Source organism: Oncorhynchus nerka, linkage group LG13 (genome assembly GCF_034236695.1).
Source record: "Oncorhynchus nerka isolate Pitt River linkage group LG13, Oner_Uvic_2.0, whole genome shotgun sequence".
Taxonomy (NCBI): Eukaryota; Metazoa; Chordata; class Actinopteri; order Salmoniformes; family Salmonidae; genus Oncorhynchus; species Oncorhynchus nerka.
The window spans coordinates 105,098,198-105,111,667 of NC_088408.1; the positions used below are offsets into that span (position 1 = coordinate 105,098,198).

Genomic DNA, 13,470 nt, shown 5'->3' on the forward strand with positions numbered 1-13,470 from the left:
ACCTCTAATACAGACCCTAACACATTTGATTAAAGACCTGAACGCTATGGACGTACAGCTATGTAGCTGACCTGAGTACAGACCCTAAAACATTTGGTAAAAGACATGTACTATGGGCGTACAGCTATGTAGCTGACCTGAGTACAGACCCTAAAACATTTGGTAAAAGACATGTACTATGGGCGTACAGCTATGTAGCTGACCTGAGTACAGACCCTAAAACATTTGGTAAAAGACATGTACTATGGACGTACAGCTATGTAGCTGACCTGAGTACAGACCCTAAAACATTTGGTATAAATATTAGTTCAGAACAGTGGTTTTATTTGCTTCCACTGATTAATAATTAATCCCCAAGAAATGGCAGAAAATTAAAACTGTCAAACTGCTATTTTGAAATTAAAGTCCTGTTTCAAATCAAATCAAATTGTATTGGCCACAAACATGTTTAGCAGATGTTATTGCGGGTGAGGCGAAACGCTTGGGTTTCTAGCTGTGCAGTAATAGTGCAGTAATAGTGCAGTAATAGTGCAGTAATAGTGCAGTAATAGTGCAGTAATAGTGCAGTAATATCTAACCATTTTCACAACGATACACACAACCTAAAAGTAAAAGAATAAATGAATATATAAATATTAGATGAGACATTTTGGATTGACTAAAATACAGTATAATAGAATACAGTATATACATATGAGATGAGTAAAGCATTGACTAAAATACAGTATAATAGAATACAGTATATACATATGAGATGAGTAAAGCATTGACTAAAATACAGTATAATAGAATACAGTATATACATATGAGATGAGTAAAGCATTGACTAAAAATACAGTATAATAGAATACAGTATATACATATGAGATGAGTAAAGCATTGACTAAAATACAGTATAATAGAATACAGTATATACATATGAGATGAGTAAAGCATTGACTAAAATACAGTATAATAGAATACAGTATATACATATGAGATGAGTAAAGCATTGACTAAAATACAGTATAATAGAATACAGTATATACATATGAGATGAGTAAAGCATTGACTAAAATACAGTATAATAGAATACAGTATATACATATGAGATGAGTAAAGCATTGACTAAAATACAGTATAATAGAATACAGTATATACATATGAGATGAGTAAAGCATTGACTAAAATACAGTATAATAGAATACAGTATATACATATGAGATGAGTAAAGCATTGACTAAAATACAGTATAATAGAATACAGTATATACATATGAGATGAGTAAAGCATTGACTAAAATACAGTATAATAGAATACAGTATATACATATGAGATGAGTAAAGCATTGACTAAAATACAGTATAATAGAATACAGTATATACATATGAGATGAGTAAAGCATTGACTAAAATACAGTATAATAGAATACAGTATATACATATGAGATGAGTAAAGCATTGACTAAAATACAGTATAATAGAATACAGTATATACATATGAGATGAGTAAAGCATTGACTAAAATACAGTATAATAGAATACAGTATATACATATGAGATGAGTAAAGCATTGACTAAAATACAGTATAATAGAATACAGTATATACATATGAGATGAGTAAAGCATTGACTAAAATACAGTATAATAGAATACAGTATATACATATGAGATGAGTAAAGCATTGACTAAAATACAGTATAATAGAATACAGTATATACATATGAGATGAGTAAAGCATTGACTAAAATACAGTATAATAGAATACAGTATATACATATGAGATGAGTAAAGCATTGACTAAAATACAGTATAATAGAATACAGTATATACATATGAGATGAGTAAAGCATTGACTAAAATACAGTATAATAGAATACAGTATATACATATGAGATGAGTAAAGCATTGACTAAAATACAGTATAATAGAATACAGTATATACATATGAGATGAGTAAAGCATTGACTAAAATACAGTATAATAGAATACAGTATATACATATGAGATGAGTAAAGCATTGACTAAGATACAGTATAATAGAATACAGTATATACATATGAGATGAGTAAAGCATTGACTAAAATACAGTATAATAGAATACAGTATATACATATGAGATGAGTAAAGCATTGACTAAAATACAGTATAATAGAATACAGTATATACATATGAGATGAGTAAAGCATTGACTAAAATACAGTATAATAGAATACAGTATATACATATGAGATGAGTAAAGCATTGACTAAAATACAGTATAATAGAATACAGTATATACATATGAGATGAGTAAAGCATTGACTAAAATACAGTATAATAGAATACAGTATATACATATGAGATGAGTAAAGCATTGACTAAAATACAGTATAATAGAATACAGTATATACATATGAGATGAGTAAAGCATTGACTAAAATACAGTATAATAGAATACAGTATATACATATGAGATGAGTAAAGCATTGACTAAAATACAGTATAATAGAATACAGTATATACATATGAGATGAGTAAAGCATTGACTAAAATACAGTATAATAGAATACAGTATATACATATGAGATGAGTAAAGCATTGACTAAGATACAGTATAATAGAATACAGTATATACATATGAGATGAGTAAAGCAAAAATATGTTGTGGCGTACAGCAGGTCAGCCGACAGGGGGAGACTCGTCGAGGCCTGGTGACAGACGGAGTATAAATCATGAGGCGATGGCTCCATCTGCTGGACGTGCCAGGTCTCCACGTGCTCTCCGGCCAGGACTAATTGGGGCTGATTGGGGAGTAATCAAGGGCTGATTGCTCACCAGCTGTACAACTCCAATAAAGCTGCCAGAAGAGCAGCACACAGGGAAGAGACTGGGGACTCCTGTATAGTTGGGGACCCGAAGCCCAGAAGAAGGTATCCCGGAGAAGGTATCTTGGGGGAGACTATAAGGTTTCTTTTGGACTATTATTTGAATACCTTTGAAACTGAGCTACTCCTCTTCTGTCTGATCTGTGTAAACATGTTGACCCAATCCCCTGGTCTGTCACATTGTAAACATTATTAGTGACTAGTGTTCCATTATTAAACCTTTTGCGTGTAGGGGCAGTACTTTGGTTTTTCGTTTTCTCAGCCCCAGAAACTAGAATATGCATATAATTGTCAGATTAGGATTGAAAACACTCTAAAGTTTCCAAAACTGTGAAAATATTGTCTGTGAGTATAACAGAACTGATATTGCAGGCGAAAACCTGATTGAAAATCCAATCAGGAATTGCCTCTTATTTTGAAACCTCTCTGTTCCTATGCATGCCTATCCTCCATTTAAAGGGATATCAACCAGATTCCTTTTTCTATGGCTTCCATAAGGTGTCAACAGTCTTTAGACATAGTTTCAGGCTTTTATTTTGAAAAAATGAGTGTGAAAGATCACATTGCGTAAGTGGATAGGTGGGGGCTCTCAGAGTGAGTTTTGCGCTACAGAGTAAAGCGGCCATTGTTTCTCCCGGTGTTATTGAAAAACCTACACACCCGGTTGATATATTATCGAATATTATTATTTTTTTTTTAAATACCTGAGGATTGATTATAAAAAAACGTTTGACGTGTGTCTGTGGACATTATGGATATTATTTGGAATATACGTCTGCGTTGTCGTGACCGCTCTTTCCTGTGGATTTCTGAACATAACGCGACAAACAAACTGAGGTATTTTGGGTATAAAAATAATCTTTATGGAACAAAGGGAACATTTGTTGCGTAACTGGGAGTCTCGTGAGTGAAAACATCCGAAGATCATCAAAGGTAAACGATTAATTTGATTGCTTTTCTGATTTTCGTAACCTAGCTACTTAATGCTTAGTGTACATAATGTTTTGTTATGCTATTGATAAACTTATATTATTATTACACAAACGCTTGGATTGCTTTCGCTGTAAAGCATCATTTCAAAATCTGAGACGACAGGTGGATTAACAAAAGGCTAAGCTGTGTTTTGCAATATTGTACTTGTGATTTCAAGAATATGAATATTTTTTAGTAATATTATTTGACTTTGGAGCTATGCTATTCAGCGGTTGCTGACGAAAATGATCCCGCTAATGGGATGGGTAGCGTCAAGAAGTTAAAGTGCCCAGTGATTTCAAGTCTTTGTATATGGGGCAGCATCCTCTAAGGTGCAGGGTTAAGTAACCAGGTGATATCCGCCTAGTCATTGCTATTTAACAGTCTGATGGCCTTGAGATAGACTGAAAAACAGCTTCGGTACCAGCTTCGATGCACCTGTACTGACCTCACATTCTAGATGATAGCGGGGTGAACAGGCAGTGGCTCGGGTAGTTGTTGTCCTTGATTATCTTTTTGGCCTTCCTGTGACATTGGGTGCTGTAGGTGTCCTGGAGGGCAGGTAGTTTGCCCCTGATGATGCGTTGGGCATCACGCAGAGAAACTTTCCACCTGCTCCACTGCGGTCCCGTCGATGTGGACAGGGGCGTGCTCCCTCTGCAGTTTCCTGAAGTCCACGATCAGCTCCTTTGTTTTGTCGATTTTTTTCCTTCCTGGCACCGCACTCCCTATACCCTCATCTCCTCTCTGTAGGCCGTCTCATCATTGTTGGTAATCAGGCCTACTACTGTTGTGTCGTCTGCAAACTTGATGATTGAGTTGGAGGCGTTCTGAGCCCTCTCCTGTACTCCCTGTTCACCCATGCAGGTGAACATGGAGTACAGGAGAGGGCTCAGAACGCACCCTTGGGGTCCCCAGTGTTGAGGATTAGCGAAGTGGAGGTGTTGTTTCCAACCTTCACCACCTGGGGGCGGCCCATTAGGAAGTCCAGGACCCAGTTGCACAGGGCGGGGTTCAGACCCAGGGCCACAAGCTAAATTATGAGCTTGGAGGGTACTATGGTGTTGAATGCTGAGCTGTAGTCAATGAATAGGTATTCCTCTTGTCCAGATGGGATAGGGCTAGTGTGCAGTGTGATTGCATCGTCTGTGGATCTATTGGGGTGGTAAGCAAATTGAAGTGGGTCTAGGATGTCAGGTAGGGTGATATGATCATTAACTAGGCTCTCAAAGCTCTTCATGATGACAGAAGTGAGTGATATGGAGCGTGGGGACAGCAGACTGGGATAGGGAGAGATTGAATATGTCTGTAACACTCCAGCCAGCTGGTCTGTGCATGCTCTGAGGACGTGGCTAAGGATGCCGTCTGGGCCGGCAGCCTTGCGAGGGTTAACACATTTAAATGTCTTACTCACGTCGGCCACGGAGAAGGAGAGCCCACAATCCTTGGTAGCAGGCCACGTCAGTGTGTTATCCTCAAAGCGGGCAAAGAAGGTCTTTAGCTTGCCTGGAAGGAAGATGTCGGTTTCCGCGAAGTGGCTGGTTTTCCTTTTGTAGTCCGTGACTGTCTGGAGTCCCTGCCACATACGTCTCGTGTCTGAGCCGTTGAATTGTGACTCCATTTTGTCTCTTGAATGACATTTTTTCCTGTTTGATTGCCTACAGAGTGAAAAACTACACTGTTTGTATTCGGCCATATTCCCAGTCACCTTGCCATGGTGAAATGCGATTTCCACAGTTTCTGGTTAGGGTAGATTTTTAACAATCACAGTGGGTACAACATCCCCTATACACTTCCTGATAAACTCAGTCACCAAATCAGTGCATTTGTCAATGTTATTCTCAGAGGCCTTATCGGTGTATTCGTCGATGTTATTCTCAAGAGGCCTTATCGGTGTATTCGGCGATGTTATTCTCAGAGGCCTTATCGGTGTATTCGTCGATGTTATTCTCAAGAGGCCTTATCGGTGTATTCGTCGATGTTATTCTCAGAGGCCTTATCGGTGTATTCGTCGATGTTATTCTCAGAGGCCTTATCGGTGTATTCGTCGATGTTATTCTCAGAGGCCTTATCGGTGTATTCGTCGATGTTATTCTCAGAGGCCTTATCGGTGTATTCGTCGATGTTATTCCGAGGCGACCCGGAACATATCCCAGTCTGCGTGGTAAAAACAGTCTTGCAGCGTGGATTCAGACGAGAGTAACGGAGCAAAATGGAGATGTGATTGCGGAGGGCGGGGGAGGACCAGTAGCAGTGGTCGAGTGTTTTAGCAGCGCGAGTACTACAGTCAATAAGTTGACAGAACTTTGATAGTGTTTTTTTCTTAAATTTGCTTTGTTAAAATCCCCAGCTACAACAAATGTGGCCTCAGGATATGTGTAATCCAGTTTGCATAAAGTCCAGTGTAGTACTTTGTGGGCTGTTGTGGTATCAGTTTGAGGGGAAATATACACGGCTATGACTATAACCAAAGAGAATTCTCTTGGTAGGTAGTAAGGTCAACATTTGATTGTGAGGTTTTCCCGGCCGGGTGAAAAAAAGGACTTGTGTTTATGTATGTTATCACAATCACACCATGAGTAGTTAATCATGAAACATACACCCCCGCCTTTCATCTTTCTGGAGAGTAATTTATTCCAGTCTGCGCGATATACTGAGAACCGAGCTGGCTGTATGGACAAAGACAGTATATCCCGAGAGAGCCATGTTTCTGTGAAACAGAGTATGTTATAATCCCTGATGTCTCTCTGGAAGGAGATCCTCGCCCTGAACTCGTCTACTTTATTATCCCGAAACTGAACATTAGCGAGTAATACACTCGGAAGCGGTGGATGGTGTGCACGCCTCCTGAGTCGGAGAACAAGTCCACTCCAAATACCTCTTCTCCACCGGCGGTGATTTGGATCAGCCTCTGGCATCAGTTCAATTGCCCTTGGGGGGTACGAACAAAGGATCCAATTCAGGAAAGTCATATTCCCAGTCGTAATGCTGGTGAGTTACCGCCGGTCTGATATCCAAAAGTTATTTACGGATGTATGTAATATCACAAAAAAAATCCTGGGCTAATAATTAAGAAATAACACACAAAAAAAAACAAAATACTGCAAAGTTGCTTAGGAACTAGAAGCAGAGCTGCCCTAACTATCGGCGCCATATTGCTTTTTTACATGAGTAGTGCATGCCACAATTTCTAAGTGGGTCTTTCTCCATTCTTCATTCGTATTTGTTGCATGAGAAATATAAGGAAAGTTAGTACTGCCGCCAATACAGACATTGTGAAAAACACAAGGCCGTAAACAGCACTTTACTGAATTGCGTGGTAGGCTATCCTTTGACAGCTTCTGCTGTTTGCAACTGATGTAATATTGTCCCATTCCCTAGGGTTATTTAGTTCTCCCTACCACTAGGGGGTTAATGGAATTAGATTCTGGCAAACCCTGAGCCATTGTTTCTATGTTTTGTTTAATCTTTATAAATAAGTTATTAAGTTAAGTAATTATTATTAAGTTATTATTGAGAATAAAATAATATGTTCCAGCCTACCCTGAGCCACTGTTTCTCTGTCAGGGCATCGCTGTAGTCAACGTCGCCTCTCCTGCGTGATCCTCGGCCGAAGATCTTCTCCTCCTCTTCCGCGCAAGTGAGCCGCTCCACCTCTGCGTCATCCTTGACGATCCAAGATGGCAGCTCATCCTCCTCCATCAGACGTGGCTTCCTTTTAGGGTTCCTGGCGTCCTCCCGCCGCCGGTCCAGGTCCATACTCTAAAGAGGAAACAACACTTTATTGATTTCTAACCCTAACCTTTAGCCTAACCCTTAAACTTCACCCTAACCCTAACATTTTACCATAACCTTTACCGTAAACATAACCTTTACCCTTACCCTAACCTTTACCTTAACAATAACATGTTAACCTAACCTTTACCTTTTCCCTAACCTTTACACTAACCCTAACCTTTACCTTTACCCTAACCTTTACCTTAACCCAAAAATGTACCTTTACCCTAACTTTTAACATAACCTTTACCTTAATCTTAATCTTTATCCTTTCCCAAACCTTTACCTTATCCCTAACCTCTACCCTTTCCCTAACCTTTACCCTAACCTTACCCCAAACTTTTACCCTTTCCCTAACCTTTACCCTTATCCCTAACCTTTACCCTTTCCCTAACCTTATCCCTAACCTTTACCCTTTCCCTAACCTTTACCCTAACCTTTACCCTAACCTTTACCCTTTCCCTAACCTTTACCCTTTCCCTAACCTTTACCCTTTCCCTAACCTTTACCCTAACCTTACCCCAAACCTTACCCCAAACCTTTACCCTTTCCCTAACCTTACCCCTAACCTTTACCCTTTCCCTAACCTCTACCCTTTCCCTAACCTTTACCCTAACCTTACCCCAAACTTTTACCCTTTCCCTAACCTTTACCCTTATCCCTAACCTTTACCCTTTCCCTAACCTTATCCCTAAAACCCTTTCCCTAACCTTTACCCTACCCTTTAACCCTAACCTTTACCCTAACCTTTACCTTCCCTAACCTTTACCCTTATCCCTAACCTTTACCCTAACCTTTACCCTAACCTTACCCCAAACCTTACCCCTAACCTTTACCCTTTCCCTAACCTTACCCCTAACCTTTACCCTTTCCCTAACCTTTACCCTTTCCCTAACCTTTACCCTTTCCCTAACCTTTACCTTAATCCTAACTTTTACCCTAACCTTTATGCTTTCCCTAACCTTTATCCCAACCTTTACCTTTACCCTAACCTTTACCTTAATCCTAACCTTTACCTTAATCCTAACTTTTACCCTAACCTTTATGCTTTCCCTAACCTTTATCCCAACCTTTACCTTTACCCTAACCTTTACCTTAATCCTAACCTTTACCCTATAGTGATCTTATTGTGTCAGTATTCAAACTCATATCAATGTCTCGAAAGCACCATACCAAAGGCTACTGTTAATGTAATGTGCTTCTCACCATGAACAGCTCAAACTCATCCTCATTACGGGCGATCATCTGGTTCAGAGTCTCATCATCAGGCACCTCGTCTTCCTCCTACAGACACACAGTACAAAAAGACAGACATCAGACAGTACAGATGTATGCTGTTTCTGTATTGTACCGTATACTGTACCTGTGTTTTGTGCTGTACCTGCATTGTATTGTATGATGTACCTATATTGTATTTTATACCTGCATTGCAATGTAGTATGCTGTACCAGGGTATTCTACTGCATTGTAGTATGCTGTACCAGGGTATTCTACTGCATTGTAGTATGCTGTACCAGTACAATACAACTTGTATTGTATTGTGTGCTGTACCTGTATTGTATGCTGTACCTGTATTGCATTGTATGCTGTACCTGTATTGCATTGTATGCTGTACCTGTATTGTATGCTGTACCTGTATTGCATTGTGTGCTGTACCTGTATTGTATGCTGTACCTGTATTGTATTGTGTGCTGTACCTGTATTGTGTACTGTACCTGTATTGCATTGTGTGCTGTACCTGTATTGCATTGTATGCTGTACCTGTATTGTGTGCTGTACCTGTATTGTGTGCTGTACCTGTATTGTGTGCTGTACCTGTATTGTGTGCTGTACCTGTATTGTGTACTGTACCTGTATTGTGTGCTGTACCTGTATTGCATTGTGTGCTGTACCTGTATTGTGTACTGTACCTGTATTGCATTGTATGCTGTACCTGTATTGCATTGTATGCTGTACCTGTACCTGTATTGCATTGTATGCTGTACCTGTATGGTATGCTGTACCTGTATTGCATTGTATGCTGTACCTGTATTGCATTGTATGCTGTACCTGTATTGTATTGTGTGCTGTACCTGTATTGTGTGCTGTACCTGTATTGTATTATATGCTGTACCTGTATTGGTATGCTGTACCTGTATTGTATTATATGCTGTACCTGTATTGTGTGCTGTACCTGTATTGTGTGGTATGCTGTACCTGTATTGTGTGGTGTGCTGTACCTGTATTGTATGCTGTACCTGTATTGTATTATATGCTGTACCTGTATTGTGTGCTGTACCTGTATTGTATGGTGTGCTGTACCTGTATTGTATTGTGTGCTGTACCCTGTATGGTGTGCTGTACCTGTATTGTGTGCTGTGCTGTACCTGTATTGTGTGCTGTACCTGTATTGTGTGCTGTACCTGTATTGTATTGTGTGCTGTACCTGTATTGTATGGTGTGCTGTACCTGTATTGTGTGCTGTACCTGTATTGTGTGGTATGCTGTACCTGTATTGTGTGGTATGCTGTACCTGTATTGTGTGCTGTACCTGTATTGTATGGTGTGCTGTACCTGTATTGTGTGCTGTACCTGTATTGTATGGTGTGCTGTACCTGTATTGTGTGCTGTACCTGTATTGTGTGGTATGCTGTACCTGTATTGTATGGTGTGCTGTACCTGTATTGTGTGCTGTACCTGTATTGTGTGGTATGCTGTACCTGTATTGTATTGTGTGCTGTACCTGTATTGTGTGCTGTACCTGTATTGTGTGCTGTACCTGTATTATGTGCTGTACCTGTAGTGTGTGCTGTACCTGTATTGTATTGTGTGCTGCACCTGTAGTGTGTGCTGTACCTGTATTGTATTGTGTGCTGCACCTGTATTGTATGTTGTACCTGTATTGTATGCTGTACCTGTATTGTGTGCTGTACCTGTATTGTGTGCTGTACCTGTATTGTATGCTGTACCTGTATTGTGTGCTGTACCTGTATTGTATGCTGTACCTGTATTGTATGCTGTACCTGTATTGTGTGCTGTACCTGTATTGTATGCTGTACCTGTATTGTGTGCTGTACCTGTATTGTGTGCTGTACCTGTATTGTATGCTGTACCTGTATTGTGTGCTGTACCTGTATTGCATTGTGTGCTGTACCTGTATTGTGTGCTGTACCTGTATTGTGTGCTGTACCTGTATTGTGTGCTGTACCTGTATTGTGTGCTGTACCTGTATTGTGTGCTGTACCTGTATTGTGTGCTGTACCTGTATTGTGTGCTGTACCTGTATTGTGTGCTGTACCTGTATTGTGTGCTGTACCTGTATTGTATTGTGTGCTGTACCTGTATTGTGTGCTGTACCTGTAGTGTGTGCTGTACCTGTATTGTATTGTGTGCTGTACCTGTATTGTGTGCTGTACCTGTATTGTGTGCTGTACCTGTATGCTGTACCTGTATTGTGTGCTGTACCTGTATTGTGTGCTGTACCTGTATTGTGTGCTGTACCTGTATTGTGTGCTGTACCTGTAGTGTGTGCTGTACCTGTATTGTGTGCTGTACCTGTATTGTGTGCTGTACCTGTATTGTGTGCTGTACCTGTATTGTATGCTGTACCTGTATTGCATTGTATGCTGTACCTGTATTGTGTGCTGTACCTGTATTGTGTGCTGTACCTGTATTTTATTGTTTGCTGTACCTGTATTGTGTGCTGTACCTGTATTGTATGGTGTGCTGTACCTGTATTGTGTGCTGTACCTGTATTGTGTGGTATGCTGTACCTGTATTGTGTGCTGTACCTGTATTGTGTGCTGTACCTGTATTGTATGCTGTACCTGTATTGTGTGCTGTACCTGTATTGTGTGCTGTACCTGTATTGTGTGCTGTACCTGTAGTGTGTGCTGTACCTGTATTGTGTGCTGTACCTGTATTGTGTGCTGTACCTGTATTGTATGCTGTACCTGTATTGTGTGCTGTACCTGTATTGTGTGCTGTACCTGTATTGTGTGCTGTACCTGTATTGTATGCTGTACCTGTATTGTGTGCTGTACCTGTATTGTGTGCTGTACCTGTATTGTATGCTGTACCTGTATTGTGTGCTGTACCTGTATTGTATGCTGTACCTGTATTGTGTGCTGTACCTGTATTGTATGCTGTACCTGTATTGTGTGCTGTACCTGTATTGTGTGCTGTACCTGTATTGTGTGCTGTACCTGTATTGTGTGCTGTACCTGTATTGTATTGTGTGCTGTACCTGTATTGTGTGCTGTACCTGTATTGTATGCTGTACCTGTATTGTATGCTGTACCTGTATTGTATGCTGTACCTGTATTGTATGCTGTACCTGTATGGTATGCTGTACCTGTATTGTACCGCATACTGTACCTGTACTGGAATAGAATGCTGTACCTGTAGTGTATTGTATACTGTACCTGTACCTGTTTTGTATGTTGTACCTGTATTGTATGTTGCACCTTATTGTATTGTATGCTGTACCTGTATTGTATGTTATGCTGTACCTGTATTGTATGGTATACAGCATACCATACAATACAGGTACAGCATACAATATACTACAGGTATGCTGTACTTGTATTGTATTGTGTACCTGTAGTGTATTGTATGCTGTACCTGTATTGTATTGTGTACCTGTAGTGTATTGTATGCTGTACCTGTATTGTATTGTGTACCTGTAGTATATTGTATGATGTACCTGTATTGTATGGTATGCTGTACTTGTATTGTGAATGCACCAATTTGTAAGTCGCTCTGGATAAGAGCGTCTGCAAAATGACTTAAATGTAAATGTAAATGTATGCTGTACATGTATTGTGTACCTGTAGTATATTGTATGCTGTACCTGTATTGCATGGTATGCTGTACCTGTATTGTGTACCTGTAGTATATTGTATGCTGTACCTGTATTGTATTGTGTACCTGTAGTATATTGTATGCTGTACCTGTATTGTATGGTATGCTGTACCTGTATTGTATGGTATGCTGTACTTGTATTGTATGCTGTACCTGTATTGTATGGTATGCTGTACTTGTATTGTATGCTGTACCTGTAGTGTATTGTATGCTGTACCTGTATTGTATGGTATGCTGTACTTGTATTGTATGCTGTACCTGTATTGTATGGTATGCTGTACCTGTATTGTATGGTATGCTGTACTTGTATTGTATGCTGTACCTGTATTGTATGGTATGCTGTACCTGTATTGTATGGTATGCTGTACTTGTATTGTATGCTGTACCTGTATTGTATGGTATGCTGTACTTGTATTGTATGCTGTACCTGTAGTGTATTGTATGCTGTACCTGTATTGTATGGTATGCTGTACTTGTATTGTATGCTGTACCTGTATTGTATTGTGTACCTGTAGTATATTGTATGCTGTACCTGTAGTGTATTGTATGCTGTACCTGTATTGTATTGTATTGTGTACATGTATTATATTGTATGCTGTACCTGTATTGTATGGTATGCTGTACCTGTATTGTATGGTATGCTGTACTTGTATTGTATGCTGTACCTGTATTGTATTGTATTGTGTACATGTATTATATTGTATGCTGTACCTGTATTGTATGGTATGCTGTACCTGTATTGTATGGTATGCTGTACCTGTATTGTATGGTATGCTGTACTTGTATTGTATTGTGTACCTGTAGTGTATTGTATGCTGTACCTGTATTGTATTGTGTACGTGTAGTATATTGTATGCTGTACCTGTATTGTATGGTATGCTGTACCTGTATTGTATTGTGTACCTGTAGTATATTGTATGCTGTACCTGTATTGTATGGTATGCTGTACTTGTATTGTATTGTGTACCTGTAGTATATTGTATGCTGTACCTGTATTGTATTGTGTACGTGTAGTATATTGTATGCTGTACCT

At 39.5% G+C, this 13,470-nt stretch overlaps 1 protein-coding gene across 7 annotated transcripts in view; it reads right to left on the bottom strand.

Annotated features, from left to right (window-relative positions):
* smarca2 (SWI/SNF related, matrix associated, actin dependent regulator of chromatin, subfamily a, member 2) overlaps positions 1–13,470 on the bottom strand; it is a 182,105-nt gene that overhangs the window by 57,923 nt on the left and 110,712 nt on the right. For 6 of the 7 annotated variants that reach the window (XM_065026942.1, XM_065026946.1, XM_065026945.1 and 3 more), the window contains 2 exons: positions 8,802–8,879; positions 7,362–7,580 (listed from right to left, as the gene is read on the bottom strand). In XM_065026942.1, coding sequence (XP_064883014.1) covers positions 7,362–7,580; positions 8,802–8,879 — 297 coding nt within the window. Of the gene's footprint in view, positions 1–6,472; positions 6,750–7,361; positions 7,581–8,801; positions 8,880–13,470 lie in introns of those variants that run through there. The other variant, XM_065026947.1, reaches the window with a different exon arrangement.